Source organism: Oryx dammah, unplaced genomic scaffold (assembly GCF_014754425.2).
Source record: "Oryx dammah isolate SB20612 unplaced genomic scaffold, SCBI_Odam_1.1 HiC_scaffold_18, whole genome shotgun sequence".
Lineage (NCBI taxonomy): Eukaryota > Metazoa > Chordata > Mammalia > Artiodactyla > Bovidae > Oryx > Oryx dammah.
The window spans coordinates 25,338,931-25,359,475 of record NW_024070202.1 but is presented as its reverse complement, the minus strand read 5'-3'; the positions used below and the strand labels follow the sequence as shown (position 1 = coordinate 25,359,475).

General features: G+C 37.8%; 1 protein-coding gene across 1 annotated transcript in view; it reads left to right on the top strand.

Moving 5' to 3' along the window:
- Positions 1–20,545, top strand: part of CRPPA (CDP-L-ribitol pyrophosphorylase A) — a 362,731-nt gene that overhangs the window by 101,922 nt on the left and 240,264 nt on the right. Inside the window, exon 5 of the mRNA XM_040260600.1 lies at positions 2,726–2,771. Within this exon, the coding sequence (XP_040116534.1) occupies positions 2,726–2,771 (46 nt within the window). The remainder of the gene's footprint in view (positions 1–2,725; positions 2,772–20,545) is intronic.

Below are 20,545 nucleotides of genomic sequence, written 5' to 3'. Positions count from 1 at the left end.
AGGTGTTTTGTGCAAGATCCTGACTCACATCACTACAGATCTGCTAAACTTACTTTACAGGCTATGTTAAAAATAAATAAGTGAAACCTCAAGACATTTATTGCTACTAACATGTCAACACCCTCTGGACCCTTTGCTCATTGTTTTGAGGAGGCTGTGTTATTATCTGTTTCTCATGGGTATTCTGAGCCTTGTTTAAATGTGTGAAGCACCCTCGGGTCTTCAGGTAGAAAGAAAGCTCTTTTAATTTTCCACTTGAACTCCACAGATGTACTTCAGTGTCTTTTGCATTAAATCTCAAATTTCACTGCTTCCATCAGCAGCACAGAAGCACAGTTTTAGTCCTCACACCTTGGAGCTTGCTTCCGTTGTACGAGCGACAAATGTCATGCACTGAGTGGAAGCTGGCCTTTCCAAGTGCTTCTCTTCATTCCCTTGCTGAGTCATTTCACACATGGTGCTGGGGGTTGAATTGTGTCCCGCTTCCCCCTAGAAGTGACTCATTAGAAAAGACCCTGATGGTGGAGAAGACTGAGGGCTGAAGAAGGGGGTGACACGTCATGCGATGGTTGGATGGCATCACTGATGCAGTGGACCTGAGTTTGAGCAAGCTCTGGGAGTTGGTGATCGACAGGGAAGCCAGCTGTGCTGCAGTCCACGGGGTTGCAAAGAATTGGACATGACTGAGCAACTGAACTGATAGCCAATAGGAAAAGGTAGACCAAAAAAAAAAAAAATTCAAATTTTAGGGGAATTTGCTGCCAGTGTCGTGGTTAGGACTCCACACCACTTTCACTGCTGAGGGTGCAGGTTCAATCCCTGATTGAGGAACTAAGATCCTGCAAGCCTTGCGGTGCAGCCAAAAAAAAAAAAAAAACAGAATTTTAGCTGTCTTTCTTTATACAGTTTCTTTTTGAATATTAGTGTAGTACCCAAGGACCTTTGGGTAGTAATACATATATTTCATTCTTAAGACTGATTTCAATGCATAAGTGTTGTTTTGCAAGTATGCTAGAAAAGTCATTTTAGTATTTGAGACCAAGTTTTCTTTGCTTTAAAAACCTCATTGTTAAGATAGATTTATTTGGAAAAAAGAATAAAGTACTTTCACAGTTATCCTGTTTAAATTTGGAATGCAGTTATATTCCTCAAAGAAAGCAGGAAGGAATAAAAAATCAGCTATAGTAATTAGGCATCTTTCCATTAATTACTGTTTTGAGTTTACCTTACATAGCAGACAGTTAAAGGGAATAAAAGCCTTTTCTCATCTAAATTGCAAATATTGAGTGCTGATTCCAGCTGTCTAGTTAACTTTGGGTTTTCATGGAAACAAATATACTTTATTCACTTCTAAGAAAAGTGTATCCCTAAAATGTTGTTTCTGCAGATTGAGTTTTGCTCACTGTGTTCAGTGCTCTATTGCAGCCGTTAGAATAGGACCGATGATGTGGAATTATTTGAGATATATTTACTGAATGAGTGAATGAGATCAATGCAGTCTTTAATTTGGTAAAATGCATAGTCTGAAGCTTTAAGTGTCTGTTTACTACTTTTTTTCCCCCCAGATAATAGAGCTATATTTTAGATCAGTAACTATAGTACTGGTTCTGGCTGGCATTGCTTGTTTTAGAGATAATTTAACAGTGTCATACTTGATTTTAATAGATTGGTTGACTGCTTGAGGAACTTTCCATTTGTCGTACAAGTCAGCTTTACATTAGTTCTGAGTTGTAAGATATAGATTTTGGGCCAGGGTGGTTTACCTGCTGGGATCTAGGCATAACAGGGAAACCTATTTGGGTAAAGGTGCCGTGAATCACTTAGCTGAACAGTTTTTGCACAAGTTTAGTTTGGAGATAATCTGGAGAAAAATTGTCCAAATTATCGATATGAAAAGGTATTAATTATTTCTCAAAGTGGGTTTTGAGACACTGGCATCATCTGAGCACTTGAATGATAAGCTCCTAAGACCTTAGAGTACTTACTAATAGATTTAATTATTTACTCTGTTCTTCAGTTCTGTGATGAAGGAAAAGCAGTTCTACAGTGCAATGCATCTGACATGTTCAGTGCCTGGGCTCACTGCATGTGGTCTGAGAACTATTTGCTATAGGACCATGGCAGGTTATATACAAGGAATAGGTTATAACAGCAAAGAGGCTGTATGTTCTTAAGCACAGATCATGATTTTTCTTACATTCATGATGGTAGCCTCCAGGCTATCTCTGTCAGTCATGTATTAGTAAAAATATTAAAAAGGTAAGCCTTATCTGAGGGTACACAGATAAACTCAATTCAGAAGACCCTCACTGTGAACTGGTCTTTGAGAATCATCTCATTTCAACTGAACATGCAATTTGGTAATTTTTCAAATATATTCTTTTCCTTATTTCCTTCCACAAAAAACCTTACTATTAAACAAGAATTCTAATACTTGTATGTAAATGCTACCACATTTTCTTTGATATGATACTTATATAAGACTTTGGTAACAACTGCCACACAACATCTGAATTTACTTAAAGATTTAAAAACAGATCTTCAAGCATTTGTAGAAGCAAATATATTTTTTTCTGAATAAACTGATGTTGTTATAATTTAAAACTTGTCACTGTTGTGTGTTTATGGTTTTTCCAAAATCAAGAATTTCCTTGGGGTCATTATTTTATTGCTTTAACATTCCTTTCTACTCTGTTAAATCTAATGAAGTTTATCTGTCCTCTAGGTGACCTACAAACGAGATCTGTATGCAGCTGAATCGATTATTAAGGGTATGTTTGGCCTTGTGACTGTCAGTTCCTGTGTTTCAAAACCGTAAGCCAGTTCAGAATTTCTCATGACATTTTAAAGACCTGACTTCTCAGAAGTATAAATCTTGTAGACCAGGGAGGTCTGTGATTTGTCTTTTTGAAAAATAATTACTTTATTTTATTTCCTGCTTTGAAATATCACTTATTATGACTTATGTTGGGGCTTCCCTGGTAACTCAGACAGTAAAGACTCTGCTTGCGATGTGGGAGACCTGGGTTCACTCCCTGGTTTGGGAATATCCCCTGGAGAAGGAAATGACAACCCTCCCCAGTATTCTTGCCTGGAGAATTCCATAGACAGAGGAGCCTTGCGGGCGGCAGTCTGTGGGGTCGCAGAGTCGGACATGACTCAGCGACTATCATACATGCTTTATGTTACATTGGTTTAACTTTTATGAAGGAAATACTTTATTAATCTGAGAAAAGTGGGTGACATTGACATTTTAGAAGTGAAAACTGACATTTTAATTTGTAAATGTATTTTGTTTTTATTCAGAAAACTATCTCCTCTCAACACTTGCCAACACATGACATAAGACAGCATCTTTTGCCTGAGAAAAATTTTTCTGAAAAAGAGAAATTGATCTGAATGATCTTTAGTTCCTTTTAGTTTTGACAATGACTGTGATTCTGCTTTGTGATTTTAGGTATTATATACATAATAATACTTTTCTCATTTTTTTCATCTCTCTTAAGAGCGCAGCTGCACAGAAGTGGTTTCTTTCATAATCAATAAATATTTATTAAATGTGCTTGACACTTTGCTGGGAATGTGATGATGATGCACGAGATGCATTCATTCTGTATTTTCACAACCTCTTACATCACATCACAATTTCTTAACCTTGGCATTATTGGCATCTTGGGCCAGGTACTTCTTTGCTCAGGGAACTATTTTTGGCGTCATAGTAGTTGCATGATCTCTACTTAATAGATGCCGGCGGCACTCTACCCTCCCTCCTTTCCCGCGCTGTGACCATCAGTTGTCTCTGGACAGCACTGTTGTTGTTGTGTATGTGTGTATATGGTCCTAGCCAAAATCAGAGGGGCCCACCCCCAATACTGAAGCAAGTGTGGTACTTTACAATCTGTTTGTAATTTACTCCTTCAAAACTAGATTAAGGACAGAATGATGTACTCAGATACTGACTGAGATGTGACCTTGATTGAAGTTGGAAAAAAAAAAAAAACATTGAGTGGGAATTGTGAATGCAACTTTTTTTAAAAAATCTTATTTTATGCAAAGCCTATTTAGCGATCATCTGGCTTCACATTCAGAAAACTGAAATCTCTTCTCTGTGTGTGACATTCTGTATTTGTATTTTATCTTTATTTTTTTTTGTGGTTTGACAGTATTGTGTTTCAAACTATTAATATAACGATTTGGGCATCTGTGTGTATGCAAGCAGATGATCTATAGCTATAAATCAAAATGTTGACATATATTTACATATGAGTCAGGCAATGTATAAACATGACTCTGGAGAAGTTGCCTAAACCATGATGTAGTTGGTTATATTCTCAACAGAAGGAAATTAAAAACTTAGTTTGGTTTCTTTATGAAGTCTTATCTCTAGTACCTAGGTAAAATGGAACTGATCTGTTTTGCAAGAAGTTGGTAAATGGTTCAGTGAGGATTCTATACATTTCAATACTTTGCCTATATATTATTAATATATAAATAAAAGCCTCCATTTTAAGTATAGTTGCAAGGGCTTTAGTTTTGGAAATTGTTTGCAGAGAGAAATTGTTTTATTTAGTTAACATGTTCTAGTATTCTACTTTTCCACCTTATTTGTCTCTTGAGAAACCTGTATGTGGTCATAAAGCAACAGTTAGAACCAGACATGGAACAATGGACTGGTTCAAAATTCAGAAGGGAGTATAATAAGGCTATATATTATCACCCTGCTTGTTTAACTTATATGCAGAGTACACCATGCAAAATGCCAGGCTGGATGAATCACAAGCAGGAATCAAGATTGCAGGGAGAAATATCCATAATGTCAGATATGCAGATAATACCACCTTAATGGCAGAAGTGAGGAAGAACTAAAGAGCCTCTTTGATGAGGGTGAAAGAGGAGAGTGAAAAAGCTGACTTAAAACTCAACATTCGAAAAACTAAGATCATGGCCTCTGGTCCCATCAGTTCAGTTCAGTTCGGTTGCTCAGTCATGTCTGACTCTTTGCGACCCCATGAACTGCAGCACGCCAGGCCTCCCTGTCTGTCACCAGCTCCCAGACTCCACCCAAACCCATGTCCATTGAGTCTGTGATGCCATCCAACCATCTCATCCTCTGTTGTCCCCTTCTCCTCCTGCCCTCAATCTTTCCCAGCATCAGAGTCTTTTCCAATGAGTCAGCTCTTCGCATCAGGTGGCCAACACTTCATGGCAAATAGAAGGGGGAAAAGTGGAAGCACTGACAGATTTTATTTTCTTGGGCTCCAAAATCACTGAAGATGGTGACTGCAGCCATGAAATGAAAAGACACTTACTTCCTTGGAAGGAAAGCTATCACAAACCCAGACAGCATATTCAAAAGCAGAGATATCACCTTACTGACAAAGATCCGTCTAGTCAAAGCTATGGTTTTTCCAGTAGCCATGTATGGATGTGAAAGTTTGACCATGAAGAGAGTTGAGCACCGAAGAATTGATGATTTTGAATTGTGGTGTTGAAGAAGACTCTTGAGAGTCCCTTGGACAGCAAGGGGATCACACTAGCCTATCCTAAAGGAAATCAACCCTGAATATTCATTGGAAGGACCGATGTTGAAGGGTCTATACTTTGGCCACTTGATGTAAAGAGCCGATTCATTGGAAAAGACCCTGATATTGGGAAAGGTTGAGGGTAGGAGAAGGGGATGACAGAGGATGAGATGGATGGATGGCATCACTGACTCAATGGACATGAGTCTGAGCAAACTCAGGGAGATAGGGAAGGACAGGGAAGCCTGGCATGCTACAGTCCATGGAGCCACAAAGAGTCAGACCCGACTTAACAATTGAATGACAATTCTCAGAGAAATTGATCTGTCTGTATGTAAACAGATAATTTAAAGAACAGTGTCCTTATATTCTTTAAGATTTGCATTTCTAATAATTTTCCAAGAGATTCTGATGTTGCTTGTACACTTTGAGGACCACTGCTAAGGGCCTTCTTACTCTCTTTGGGTTTCTAGACAAGTAGAGTTTTGATTACCAGAGATCTTGAATACAAAACGTCTGGCCCTGCCACATTAATTCACAGTCTGCATTTTAACAAAAACTCTGGCCCATTAGTTTGTACATTAATTTCCAAAAGCGTTCTTCTGGTCTGTTCTCCAGTCATTCAGAGTTGATTTTTTTCTAAATAATCTTTATTGTATTTAGAACTTCAGATCTTACCACACTGTCAGTTTCAAATGTTTGTTGGCTCACCTGAGATTTCTACCTGCCTTTATGACTGTGCTAACATTGTTTCTGAGGCCTCATAGTAGAAATATATCTGAGTATAGGAGGAGGGAAACTTAGATTTAAAAAAAAAAAATTCTAAAGTACAATATGGTTTATAGTGGACTACCCATTTACCTGTTGCCTTTCTATGTCAATGTTCAAAGTATTTTTCTAGGTACTTGTAGAACACAACATTTATTGGGTACTCACTTCGTGCAAGGCATTGTTTAAAGCTTTTTATATGTATTATCTCTTGCTTCTCCAAGAACTCCATGTTGTAAGTAATGTGGTTATTTCCACTGGTCAGATTTTCTTCTTTGAAATTCTTGGGCTACATATATGTAGGAATTCTGATTACTGTGTATTTTTAGAAGCTACTGCTGTATGTCATACATTATATCATATCACAGGATGATTTGGGACCTTACTGCATAATGAAACTTGTATATAAGTCATCAGTATTTATGTTCAATGTAAGAATGACCAGGAAACCCCAGCCAGTTCAAGTTTAGGACTTATTTTTAAAAATAGTTTGTTTATTTTTGACTGTGCTGGGTCTTCATAGCTGTGCGGGCTTTTCTCTAGTGTGGAGAGCACAACGTTGGGCTGTGGGCTGTGGGCTGTGGGCCTTTCACTGGGGCTGTGGGCCTCTCACTGGGGCTGTGGGCTGTGGGCTTCTCTCTGCAGCGGCTTCTCTTGCTGTGGTCCCCAGGCTTGTGATACATGGGCTTAGTTGAGCAATGGCATGTAGGGTCTTCCTGGAGCAGAGATTGAACCCGTGTCTCCTGTATTGGCAGGCTGGTTCTTTACCACTGAGCTATGAGGGAAGCTCCTCCAGTTTAGGACTCATTTTGTCATCAAATTTATATATGACAGCAATTTTTAAAATGTTCAAGAACTTTCTGCATTTTAGCACTGACTGTAACTTTGTGTGACTCTCGCTGAGATGTAATTTGGTGACAGTGGGAAGAATGTCTCTTCTTTTTCCTATCCTCTAACACTGAGTTGAACCAGGTTTGCTGGTACTTTTTTTTAGAATCTAAGGACATTAAATTACAGGGATAGCTGGCCCTCCCTTTCCACTTCATCTCACTTGTCCTGCTCCTGGAAGAGTCATAGTAAACTCCACTGTATCTCTTTTAAAATAGAGAGATAAACTATCTGAGTGTATGCACTTTTGTCAACGTTTAACACCAGAAGTCTTTAGCACCCATGCTAGGTACTTAATAATATTACTTTCTGTAGGTGTTTTTTTAATGTTATTTTTTTTTCTTTGTCATGCTGTTAATGTAGATATTATTGCTCCCAGATTTGTAGATGGGAAAACTGAAACTTAGTGAGACTAAGCACTTTCTTCCAGGTCACATAGTAAGAATGAGATCCACAAGTGAATCTCAGATCTCCCTTCAGCTTAGGCCTGACACTATTCTGGGATGTGGCCACTTGGTACCTCTGAATCAAGTACCTATTCACATTGACCACTAAAGTGTATACTGAATTCATTATCTCGCTCTGGTGGATACAGATTCCCTGGTGGCTCAGACATCAAGAATCTGCGTGCAGTGTGGGGACTTGGGTTTGATCCCTGGATTGGGAAGAACCCCTGAAGAAGGGAATGCCATCCACTCCAGTATTCTTGCCTGGAGAATTCCATGGACAGAGGAGCCTGGAGGGCTGTAGTACATGGGGTCACAAAGAGTCAGACATGACTGACAACTAAAAAAAAAATAATTGGTGGGTATAGCAAATGGTTTATAAAATCCAGCCTGCCGAATACAGGTTCTGTTGGGTTAAAATTTTATCTTTTGCTGGCCTGATAAAGAATGATCACCCAGTTGAGACTAAAGATGTCTCCTAGTTCTGTGCTAAGCACACAGTAGTATTTTAAGAGTGTGGGAAAAGCAGATAATATTGAAATGGTAGACATGACTAGAGAAAGAGTGAGCATCAGAGTAACAGTTTCAGATTTGGGGATTGTTTCTTTCATTTTTTAAATTCTGGTAAGTTAAACACCTATCACCAAGCCATACAGTTTTTCCTCTTCTAGGATGGAACATTTTTTCACTGTGGTATGAGTACTTAGTATTTTGTAAGTTGTCTTTACTGTGCTGCTTTTTTTTTTTTTAACTTAATACCAATTATTACTGAAATAATATTCTGATGTAACTTTGGTGTTTTTCAGACTATAAAACATTTCTAGGATAAATGTCATAACTAGCAAGAGTATTTTTTACTCCTAGATTGACTAGTCACTAAAACAGCATGTAAATTTTGGTCCTTCTTAATTCTTGTTCAAGTTCATCTTTTCAGTTTAGAAATTTTGGTGTAACTAACTTAAGGCAAGCTTTGATACTAAAATCTTCAAATTGTGATTTATAGCAAGTCTCAGAATCTGACTTATTTTATGTTATTAGAGAAGCTTTATTTTTTAAGCTTAATTTATTTTACTGTCAGTGTCTTTATGTGGAAATCCATTTATAGTGAACTGTTCAATAATAGGAAACATATATAAGTAGTACTCTTACATTTCTTTTACAGTCTTTGACAACATAGCATTGAAAAATGTATAGTGAATCACAAATTTACTTTTATTTAAAGCAAGTTCAGTTCAGTTCAGTCCAGTCACTTAGTCGTGTCCGACTCTTTGTGACCCCATGAATCCCAGCACGCCAGACCTCCTTGTCCATCACCAACCCCCGGAGTTCACTCAGACTCACGTCCATAGAGTCAGTGATGCCGTCCAGCCATCTCATCCTCTGTTGTCCCCTTCTCCTCCTGCCCCCAACCCCTCCCAGCATCATAGTCTTTTCTAATGAGTCAACTCTTCGCATGAGGTGGCCAAAGTACTGGAGTTTCAGCTTTAGGATCATTCCTTCCAAAGAAATCCCAGGGCTGATCTTCAGAATGGGCTGGTTGGATCTCCTTGCAGTCCAAGGGACTCTCCAGAGTCTTCTTCAACACCACAGTTCAAAAGCATCAATTCTTTGGCGCTCAGCTTTCTTCACAGTCCAACTCTCACATCCATACATGACCACTGGGAAAACCATAGCCTTGACTAGACGGACCTTTGTTGGCAAAGTAATGTCTCTGCTTTTCAACATGTTATCTAGGTTGGTCATAACTTTTCTTCCAGAGAGTAAGCGTCTTTTAATTTCATGGCTGCAGTCACCATCTGCAGTGATTTTGGAGCCCCAAAAAATAAAGTCTGACACTGTTTCCACTGTTTCTCCATCTATTTCTCATGAAGTGATGGGACCGGATGCCATGATCTTCGTTTTCTGAATGTTGAGCTTTAAGCCAACTTTTTCACTCTCCTCTTTCACTTTCATCAAGAGGCTTTTTAGTTCTTCTTCACTTTCTGCCATAAGGGTGGTGTCATCTGCATATTTGAGGTTATTGATATTTCTCCCGGCAATCTTGATTCCAGCTTGTGCTTCTTCCAGCCCAGCATTTCTCTGCATAGAAGTTAAATAAGCAGGGTGACAATACAGCCTTGACGTACTCCTTTTCCTATTTGGAACCAGTCTGTTGTTCCATGTTCAGTGCTAACTGTTGCTTTCTGACCTGCATATAGGTTTCTCAAGAGACAGGTCAGGCGGTCTGGTATTCCCATCTCTTTCAGAATTTTCCACAGTTTATTGTGATCCACACAGTCAAAGGGTTTGGCATAGTCAATAAAGCAGAAATAGATTTAAAGCAAAGCATTTTTAATGTTCCTTCTTCTGAGGCATAGAATTGGATTTGATCATTGTTCTTTAATTTTAACTCTCTTAGGCTTCTATTGTGTGTGAAGTTTAAAATATGAACTTTTCTAGGGATTAGTGTGGTTAATAGGTAGATTGACTGATAGGTTTAAACAGTTATTTAAAGAGATATTGTACTTTTGTCACACAAGCTGGTTGAGTCCACCCAAGCCTGCTCTCCCTGCTCAGACCTACTCAAACTATTAAAGTGATTAGAGCAGTAACCTATTTTACCTAGATTTGCATATACCAGGCAAATAGTCCCAAACCCTCACTTGATTGAATCGACTGACCATATCATGGCAAAAGTTTCAATATGCTAAAATTTTCTAGGATGGAAAGCCCCTATGGGATTTCTAACTAAAAGACTGCATTTATTTTCTACCATCATCCTTGATCACATCTTTTAATATTTTTTAATTTTGTGGCTGGGGTGTTTTAAAAATAATTGTGTTCTGTTCTCTCCTGATTATGATTATACAAACCCAAGTAAGCTAGTGCTATAAAGAAGCCTTATGGTGTTTTATATAAAAGTGAAAAGAATAGATAAAGTTGATAATCATTTCATGGGTAACTGACTTTAGTTAATATTACTTTAAATAGTAATATTCATATTTTTATGAACATTAATATTAATATCTATAAAAATTCACATCTTTTCCAAGCTATATAATTTTTTCCACTTGCTAAGCACTGTATTTGAAAGGAAATTGATTTCTTGGAATTACAGTATCTCCTTTTCATTCAGAAATTTAGACTTTATTCTGAAAATAGATTTTTATTTTCAAAATCATTGATGCAGATGATTTATTTCAATGTCAAGTATTTATGCACAACCAAGCTATAAATCCCCATATGCCTGCTTTTTTATGTTTCATACAGTTTTTTAAAGAAATCATACAAGTTGGCAAGCAATTGAACTCTTTTGTGCTTATCCATTGAAAGTAGCTAAATATACTTTTAAATTGGCTCTGGGGCTGAAAGGAATATAGTCAAATTACATGTGAATAAAACTGATTCAGTGTTACTGAAATTAGGAAAACTCATAGTGTCACAATGTGTACTTTATGTATATGGAGAAACTAACATTTTTATTTTTAAGTGATTCTTTATTAGTGCATAGTTACTTTCAGGTCTTTTCAAACAAATTGCAAAGATGAGAAACTTTAAATTAGTTTCCTCCATCTGTGGTACATCCTCATCAGGTTTTTCTTGCTAAATAGTCAGTGATGACACCATTTTATTATTAACCATGCTTTTTGGATAATGCAAAATGACAACTAAGATTTACATGGAAACTATAATTTTTTATGTGTCTGGCTTTTGACAATGATATTTCATTTTCCAAATTTTCACGTTAATACCATAACTACTTTGTAAATAATACACTTTTTGTTCTTTACTGTCTTGAATAGTCCTGTGACTGTATCTTACGTGAATCTGTAAGGACATTGGCGTCAAGCTTTAATTTGCAAGAACAAGAAGTCTGCAGTATGATTTAATAGCAGTTTGTTTTCCTTTGAATTTACTGGAAAAAAATGTAAGTTGGAAAGTTAAATATTTGGGTCAAGATTAGAGAAAGTGGAATTTGCTTTTTTGTTTAACTTTATAATTTCCTTAATTTGTTATTAGCTCTGGCTAATTCAAGCATAAGCAAGTAAGTCTGTCATATTCAAAATCTAAGGTCACAATGAGGTATTAAGTGACTAGCTAAATAAGACTTGATAACAGACAAAAGCCAGGCAGTTATGCCTAACTCTGATGTAGGTAGGAAGAAAAGTAATTTAAAAAATGCAAACATGATATTTGTGTTTTAATTAATAATACAGTATATTTTATATATATCCTGATGAGTCCCTAGCCTTAGAAAATTGCATTTTCTTTATATTTACTTCTCTTAATTAAGAAAGAATATATACTTTGAAAGGTATTGCATCATTTACTTGGAAAAAAGTAATATCCTTGCATGTGAAAATGTGCAAGAGATAAGATGTCACACGTCTGCTTTTTATTTTCAGAAGCAAGGTAGGAAACTTCATTTGATATTCAGTGACTCACTTAAAAATGTGGTTAAGATCTGATATAAAATGTCTTTAAAAAATCCACGTACATACTATTGTTCTCCGGGTAAAACTTACACAGTTGACAAGAAAGCTAACCCTGAGGAGACTATTTTGACCTTTCAGCGTGGGTCTCTGTGTTTTCTTTTGCCAGTCTGTATTTCCTGTCCCTGTTGTCCACTTGTCCTCTACTCATGACTTGGTGACTGCTTCTCCTTGCTGCCTGCCTCCTCCCTTTACTGTTCTAAACACTTCCTCTAGCAAGGTGTTCAGCGGAACCTCAGGCACCAATGTACAGGTGGAACTGACATGGCTATTTCACTGCTCGGCAACGGTGATTCTGCTTAAGACTACTTTAAAATTTTTCATGTAAGACCAAAAACAGCCTCTAAGATTGATTTTTGGTTCAGTGAACTGAACAGGAGAACAGAAAATGACTGCCCTCACTTTGAATGGATTAAGTCTTGACATCTTTTGGAAATGCCTATTTTGGGGTTTGATTTAGTTGTTTCTTACTTCACCTATGAACACTAAAATTTTGACTGAAGAGGTCAATATAGTCGATAAAGCCTGATGGGAATCATTATGTTAGATGTTTCTAAGAAAACTGAAGACTGACTTCTGGATCTTTTGTCCATTTGCTTATACAACTAATCTAGTATTCTCTCTTCAACACTGTGTTTGAAATTTTTTTGTAAAGTACAAACAGCATCCTGACCACTTATGAGTCCCTGTTCATGATTAATTAGTGGAAGCATATGCCTAGGTATTCCTTACTCTTTATGAATGTGTCAGTGGGTTTGTCATGCAGTAAACAGGATTGGTGGCTCAGTGGTAAAGAATCTGCCTGCCAACGCAAGAGATGCAGGTTTGATCCCTGGGTCAGGAAGATTTCCTGGAGAAGGAAATGAAAACCCACTCCAATATTCTTGCCTGGGAAATGCCATGGACAGAGGAGCCTGGCCGGTTACAATCAATGGGGTCACAAAAAGAGGTGGACACAACTTAGAAACTGAACAACAATAACAATAGTGCAGGAAGCTGTGTATATTAAAGATTTTATGTATTACTGTTTTATAAATTTGAATGAAGACTCCAAATTGCACCTGTTATCTAACCCTTCAAGGAACACCTGATACTTTATATATACCAAGAGTTCTAATACTCAAGAGCAGTTAGAAGAATATTTAGAAGATGAGTATATTCAAAAGCAGAGACATTACTTTGCCAACAATGGTCCATCTAGTCAAGGCTATGGTTTTTCCAGTGGTCATATATGAATGTGAGAGTTGGACTGTGAAGATAGCTGAGCACCGAAGAATTGATACTTTTGAACTGTGGTGTTGGAGAAGACTCTTGAGAGGCCCTTGGACTGCAAGGAGATCCAACCAGTCCATCCTAAAGGAGATCTGGGTGTTCATTGGAAGGACTGATGTTGAAGCTGAAACTCCAATACTTTGGCCACCTGATGTGGAGAGCTGACTCATTGGAAAAGACCCTGATTCTGGGAGGGTTTGGAGGCAGGAGGAGAAGGGGACAACAGAGGATGATATGGCTGAATGGCATCACCGACTTGATGGACATGAGTTTGGGTAAACTCTGGGAGTTGGCGATGGACAGGGAGGCCTGGCTTGCTGCAGTTCATGGGGTTGCAAAGAGACGGACATGACTGAGCAACTGAACTGAACTGATACTACAAATTAGATCTTGGCTAGCTTTGTAAGCTTTGAGATTCATATATTATGCCTCCTATATAGGACTTTAGTTAGAAAAGACATTGTATATGAATACATTTTGTTAAACTGTATATCCTAACCAAAGGGGGCTAAGTTCTAGTTTGCAAAGCACATTAAATTGGTAGATTGAAAGCTTTGAAGATATTCCACTACAACTTGATTGAAACTTGAGAGACTTTCAAAAGAGTTTGACAAATGAAGCTGTGATACATCAAAAAATTGGGCAAAATAGATTTGCCCAATTGCCTCAAAATTGGCAAAAATACATATACCAATTGGAATTGGGTAAATTCCAGATACCATGCTAGGAGTCCTTTGATGCACCTCCAGGGTGGAGGGTTGCTGCTGCTAAGTCGCTTCAGTCATGTCCAACTCTGTGCAACCCCATAGATGGCAGCCCACCAGGCTCCTCTGTCCATGGGATTTTCCAGGCAAGGGTACGGGAGTGGGTTGCCATTGCCTTCTCTGGGTTGGAGGGTTGGAAATGTGTTAATGTTCTTCTCTGCTACTGTCAACTCCTGGGAGAGCAAAGAGATAAACAGGGGCAGAGGAGGATCCTTTGCTAGACGGACCTTTATGTCTTTTTTCACTTCTTCTTGGAGTTAATAATATGTAGCTGTAGCATTGAAGGGTTCTGCACAAAGTCAGCTGACCTTCTGAGCTGTTTTCTCTATATTATACCATTACGTGAAGTGAAAGTGAGGTGAATGTGAAAGTCGCTCAGTTGTATCTGACTCTTTGCCACCCCATGGACTGTAGCCCTCCAGGCTCCTCTGTCCTTGGGATTCTCCAGGCAAGAATACTGGAGTGGGTAGCCATTCCTTTCTACAGGGGATCTTCTCGACCTAGGGGTTGAACCCAGGTCTTCTGCATTGAAGGCAAATTCTTTACTGTCTGAGCCACCAGGGAAGCCCATATATCATTATGGGCTTTGATTAATGCTTACTTGGATTTGGTATTGACAGTGTTGTCTTCTCTACTACATGTGACCTAGTGACCCAGCTGAGATTTTTATGTTACTTTCTAAGTCTCTAAGCATCTAGTTTAGGCTCCCCAGGTGACTCAGTGGTAAAGAATCTGCCTGCCACTGCAGGAGACACAAGATATGCAGGTTTGATCCCTGGGTCTCCTGACCCAGGCAGATCCCCTGGAGTAGGAAATGGCAACCCACTTCAGGATTCTTGCCGGGAAAATTTCATGGACAGAAGACCCTGGTGGGTTGCAAAGAATCAGACCCAGCTGAGCCACTGAGCACACATGCCCACAAGCATCTGATTTAGGGTCCCGCTGGAGACTCTTAACTCTTGCCTAGTTAAGTATGCATATGAGAGACAGTGTGACTTTGCTTTCAAAGTTTAAAGGTTTAGATGGCCTCTACTATTTTGGTATAAGGTGGACAATGTTGTTAATCAGCTGTCACCCAGAACGTGGTCTTGTTATGAGATTAGGGAGGCATGTAGCCAGGTATTTCATGATTCATTGAGTTGAAGGTGGCATTGCTTGTAAGAAGCAATGTTACTTTTATACCATTGAGAAAGGAAAGTGCAGGCAAAGTTCTGGTTGTGGATAAGATGGAGTACGATCACTCCCCTCTGTTGCTCCTATTGAATGACACTGTAAAAATTGGACAGAATACATAGAACAGCTGTTTCAGGCTTCAAAGTAAAGAGTAAAGGTGGGTTAATGATAAAACCTGAATTTGAAGTGCTGCCTCACTGGCAGTGAATTCTGTCACGGTCTTCTGTGTCTTGATCTGGGTCCAGGGTAGCCCAGATTCCAGAAGTGGCAACTGGAGTTGACAGAGCTCTGAGAAAAGAGAAGCAGGAAAGGAATTTCCCAGTGTTTGGGGAGTGAAGATAGCTCCCCTTTTTTCTCTGCTTTTACTCCGCAAGCGTTTCAGTGCCACATGCAATCATATGGCAGTAGTAACAGTGACAAAAGGGAAAATGGGGGCTCAGAGAAGCCTAAAATTCTGAGGGAAGTGAACATTTCTCTTCGCTTAGCGTCGCTATGATTTTTTTTTTTTATAGATCCTTGTTGTGTGTGCGTGTGTGTTAGTCGCTCAGTCGTATCTCTTTGCAACCCCATGGACTGGAGCCTGTACGTGTCATAGATTTATTCAAACCCGTATAACGGTGGAATATACAACAACAACAGTGAACCATTAATGTAAACTATGAACTTCAGATGATTTTGTTATGTCCATTTAGGTTCCTCAACTGTAACAGATTTGCCGTGCTCTGCTGGTTAGTTGACAATAGGAGGTGCTATGCATGTGTGGGGCAGGGACTATGTGGAAAATCATTACATATACTTTTCCCTCAGCTTTGCTTAAAAATCCTTAAGGTGTTTTTTAGAAAGCAGTATAATTAATCAGACTACATTAAATCAGTAATTACCACTGCTCTATGGATGGCTACAATTAAGAATTTGCCTCCTAAATCACAGAATTTTAGAAATACTAAGTTATGGAAATGCTTCAGGTATTACGGTTTTTATCAATTAGTTTTAATCATTGCATAGCGTTAGAAGTATACAAGGAACTTAAAATGGTCAAGTGAAGTTTCTGTAGCTCCCTTTCACAATGTAGAATTTCTGTTCCACATGTAACTTTATTCTGTATTTTTTGCTTCTTTTGTATCTTTTTTATTTTTTAAATTATGAAAATATGATAGCACATTTACAGGAGACTTGGAAAATACAGAACAAAGTTACATATCATTTACTGTATGTAAGATTTTTAAGTAGATAAATTAAGATTTTTAGTTGTTGTTTCAATGTCAGACTCTCAGAAATTAATAGATTGAATGTACAGAGAAGTAGAAGAATATATCCTGAAAAGCATTATGAACCAATTGAACATAATTAGAATTTATACAATTTTCACACAATAGTAGGATACAAATTGTATTCAAGTTCCCATAGACTATAAACTAGGAGACACTGGAATATATCCAGAGACATAAGACTAGGTGTAAAAATTTCATGGTCTAAAGGTATTGAAATCATACAGAATCCATTCTCTTATTACTGTGTAATTATGTTAGAGATAAATATCAAAAGATATTTGAAAATAACCCATATATTTTAAAGTGCAACGTGACATTTACTAAGCTAGATCTTTGACTTAGCCATTAAAAGCCTCAATACAGTTAGAAGACTGGAAAAACTCAGGGTGATTGCAGAGAAGAAACAATTTAAATGATAAATTAATATCAAAATGAGAAATTAATATCAAGCATACTTTAAAAATTCCATGTATTTGGAAATTAAATGTCTGCTTTTATTTTTTTTTATTCTGAATATTTTTTATTGTATACGGTAATAATGACACTTGAGGCCAGTGAGCCCACACACCATCCTAAGCACTTTATGTGGATTAACTAATTTACTTCTTTCTGCACAACAAACCTGGTGGGATTGTCTCCACTTTACAAATGAGGGAGCTGAGACCAGAAAGCTGAGAGAGAAACCCTGCCCAAGGTCACAGTAGCTGGCAGAGAATGAGGGGTATATCTAAGAAGTCATAACAAGGAAAATTAGAAAATATTTGTAATAGAATAAAAATAAAAATAAATGCAAACGGAATTTAGCAGAATTTGTTGCATGAAGCCAAAGCTGCTTAATTGAACTAAATACAGTGTGGAGTCTTGAATAAGGTATGGAAACAAATGAGGGACACTGGCATGACACTCTGTGAGATCTGAGCTAAGCCTGCACTTTAGTCAGTGATACTGTATCCCGTGTCAATTTCCTGGTTTTTAACAACGTAGTATGTCCTTCTATTCTCAGAATTGGATTGGAAGTTTCTGGCCTCATTCAAATTTTTTCTTTAATCATTAAGATGATAAACTTTCTAGACTTTTAGCAGTAATATTAGATGCCAAAATACATGGAATTACATCAAAATTTTGAGTGAATATAATTTAGAAATCTAGCATTCTATTCATATTAAGTCAAGTAGAATAAAAATATTAATTTTTAGCTAGGCAAAAATTCATAAGTTTTCTAAAATATATAGTATACATCCTACATATACATATGTTTGTGAGTGTGTGTGTATATATGTATATATATACATACACAAAATCTTTTGTATATTTATATATTTTGTATATATATGACAAAATCTTTTCTACTGTGCTTGGTAAAGTCTTGAGAATGAAGATCAAAAGAAAAAGAGAGGTGGAGAAATTCGATAACATAAACTAAATGAAATGGGAGCACTGAGTATGAAATAGAAAAAGATCATCATATAGTCCAGTTGTTTTTAAGCATAGCTGCTCATTAGAAACACATCTGGAGCTTTGGAGGAAAAAACCAATACCTGGGCATTTGTATTTCTCAAAAAATCCCAAGATAATTCTGATATGCTTCTGGATTTTAAAAAGTGATTACAGGTTTTTCTATTAACTGGTAGTTTTAGTAATATTCTATTATTTTCTTTTGACCAGTCATGATAACGATTATTGTATTAAGCACAAATCACAATAGTAGAAAACATTATCAGTTTCCACAATCAATAGCCATACAAAACCTAAAAGATCATTACAATTGTAAGCCATAATGAAAACATGATTAACCTAGCAATATAAAATAATTATATACAATTTAGGGGGTTAAATAGAGTGATGTTGTAAGTGGAGGTGCATACACGCATACTTTTTCATCTTCCCAGCCAGACTTTGTCCTTTGGTTCTTGCATTTGATCCATTTACATTTAATGTAATTATCAATATGGATTGTCCTATTACCATTTTCTTAATTGTTTTGGGTTTATTTTGTGTAGGTCTTTTCTTTCTCTTGTGTTTCCTGCTTAGAGACATTCCTTTAGCATTTGTTGTAAAGTTGGTTTGGTGGTGCTGAATTCTCTTAATTTTTGCTTGTCTGTAAAGCTTTTGATTTTTCCATCAAATCTGAACAAGAGTCTTGCTGGGTAAAGTATTCTTGGTTGTAAGTTCTTCTGTTTTATTACCTTAAATATATCATGACATTCCCTTTTGGCTTGTAGAGTTTCTGTTGAGAAATTAGCTGATAACCTTATGGGAGTTCCCTTGTATGTTATTTGTGCTTTTACCCTTGTTGCTTTTAATATTTTATCTTCATCTTTAGTATTTATCAGTTTGATTACTATGTTTTTCGGTGTGTTTCTCATTGTGTTCATCCTACCTGGATCTGTCTGTGCTTCTTGGACTTGGTTGACTATTTCCTTTTCCATGTTAGGGAAGTTTTCAGCTATTATCTCTTCAAGTATTTTCTCAGGTCCTTTCTCGCTCTCTTCTTCTGGGGCCCTTAAAAATGCAAATGTTGGTGTGTTTAATGTTCTAGAGGTCTCTTAGACTGTCTTGATGTCTTTTCATTCTTTTTTCTGTTCTGTGGCAGTGATTTCCACCATTCTGACCTCCAGGTCATTTATCTGTTCTTCTGCCTCAGTTATTGTGATATTGATTCTATCCAGTGTATTATTCATCTCTGTTTGTTCTTTAGTTCTTCTAGGTCTTTGGTAAACATTTCTTCTCTCTTCTCCATTGTTTTCCTGAGATTCTGCATTATCTTCACTATCATTATTCTGAGTTCTTTTTTCTGGAAGGTTGTCTATCTCCACTTCATTGAGTTGTTTTTCTGGGGTTTTATCTGTCCCTTCATCTGGAACCTAACTTTCTGCTTTTTCATTCTGATTAACTTTCTGTAATATGGTTTTTGTTCTAGCTTCTATGGGATTGTGGTTCTTCTTGCTTTTTCTGTCTACCCTCTGATGGAGGAGGCTGAGAGGCTTGTGTAAGCTTCCTGTTGGAAAAACTGAGTCTTGCCCTAGTGGGCAGTGTTGTGCTTCACTTTAGTTCAGTTCAGTTCAGTCGCTCAGTCGTGTCCAACTCTTTGCAACCCCATGAATCGCAGAACACCAGCCCTCCCTATCCATCACCAACTCCCAGAGTTCACTCAGAGTCACGTCCATCGAGTCCGTGATGCCATCCAGCCATCTCATCCTCTGTTGTCCCCTTCTCGTGCCCCCAATCCCTCCCAGCATCAGAGTCTTTTCCAATGAGTCAACTTTTTGCATGAGGTGGCCAAAGTACTGGAGTTTCAGCTTGAGCATCATTCTTTCTGAAGAAATCCCAGGGCTGATCTCCTTCAGAATGGACTGGTTGGATCTCCTTGCAGTCCAAGGGACTCTCAAGAGTCTTTTCCAACACCACAGTTCAAAAGCATCAATTCTTCGGCACTCAGCCTTCTTCACAGTCCAACTCTCACATCCACACATGTCCACAGGAAAAACCATAGCCTTGACTAGACGGATCTTAGTCGCCAAAGTAATGTCTCTGCTTTTGAATATGCTATCTAGGTTGGTCATAACTTTTCTTCCAAGGAGTAAGCGTCTTTTAATTTCATGGCTGCAGTCACCATCTTCAGTGATTTTGGAGCCCAAAAAAGTAAAGTCTGACACTGTTTCCACTGTTTCCCCATCTATTTCCCCTGAAGTGATGGAACCGGATGCCATGAACTTCGTTTTCTGAATGTTGAGCTTTAAGCCAACTTTTTCACTCTCCACTTTCACTTTCATCAAGAGGCTTGTGCTTAGTAAAGCTTTAATCCAATTATCTGCTGATGGGTGGCATTGCGCTCCCTCCCTGTTAGTAGGATTAATGATGATCTCCAAGAGGACTTATATCAAGGGGCCCCTTCCAGTACTGCTGCTATCAGTGCCTCTGTCCCTGCAGCAAGCTAATGATAATCCATGCCTCCATAAGAGACTCTCT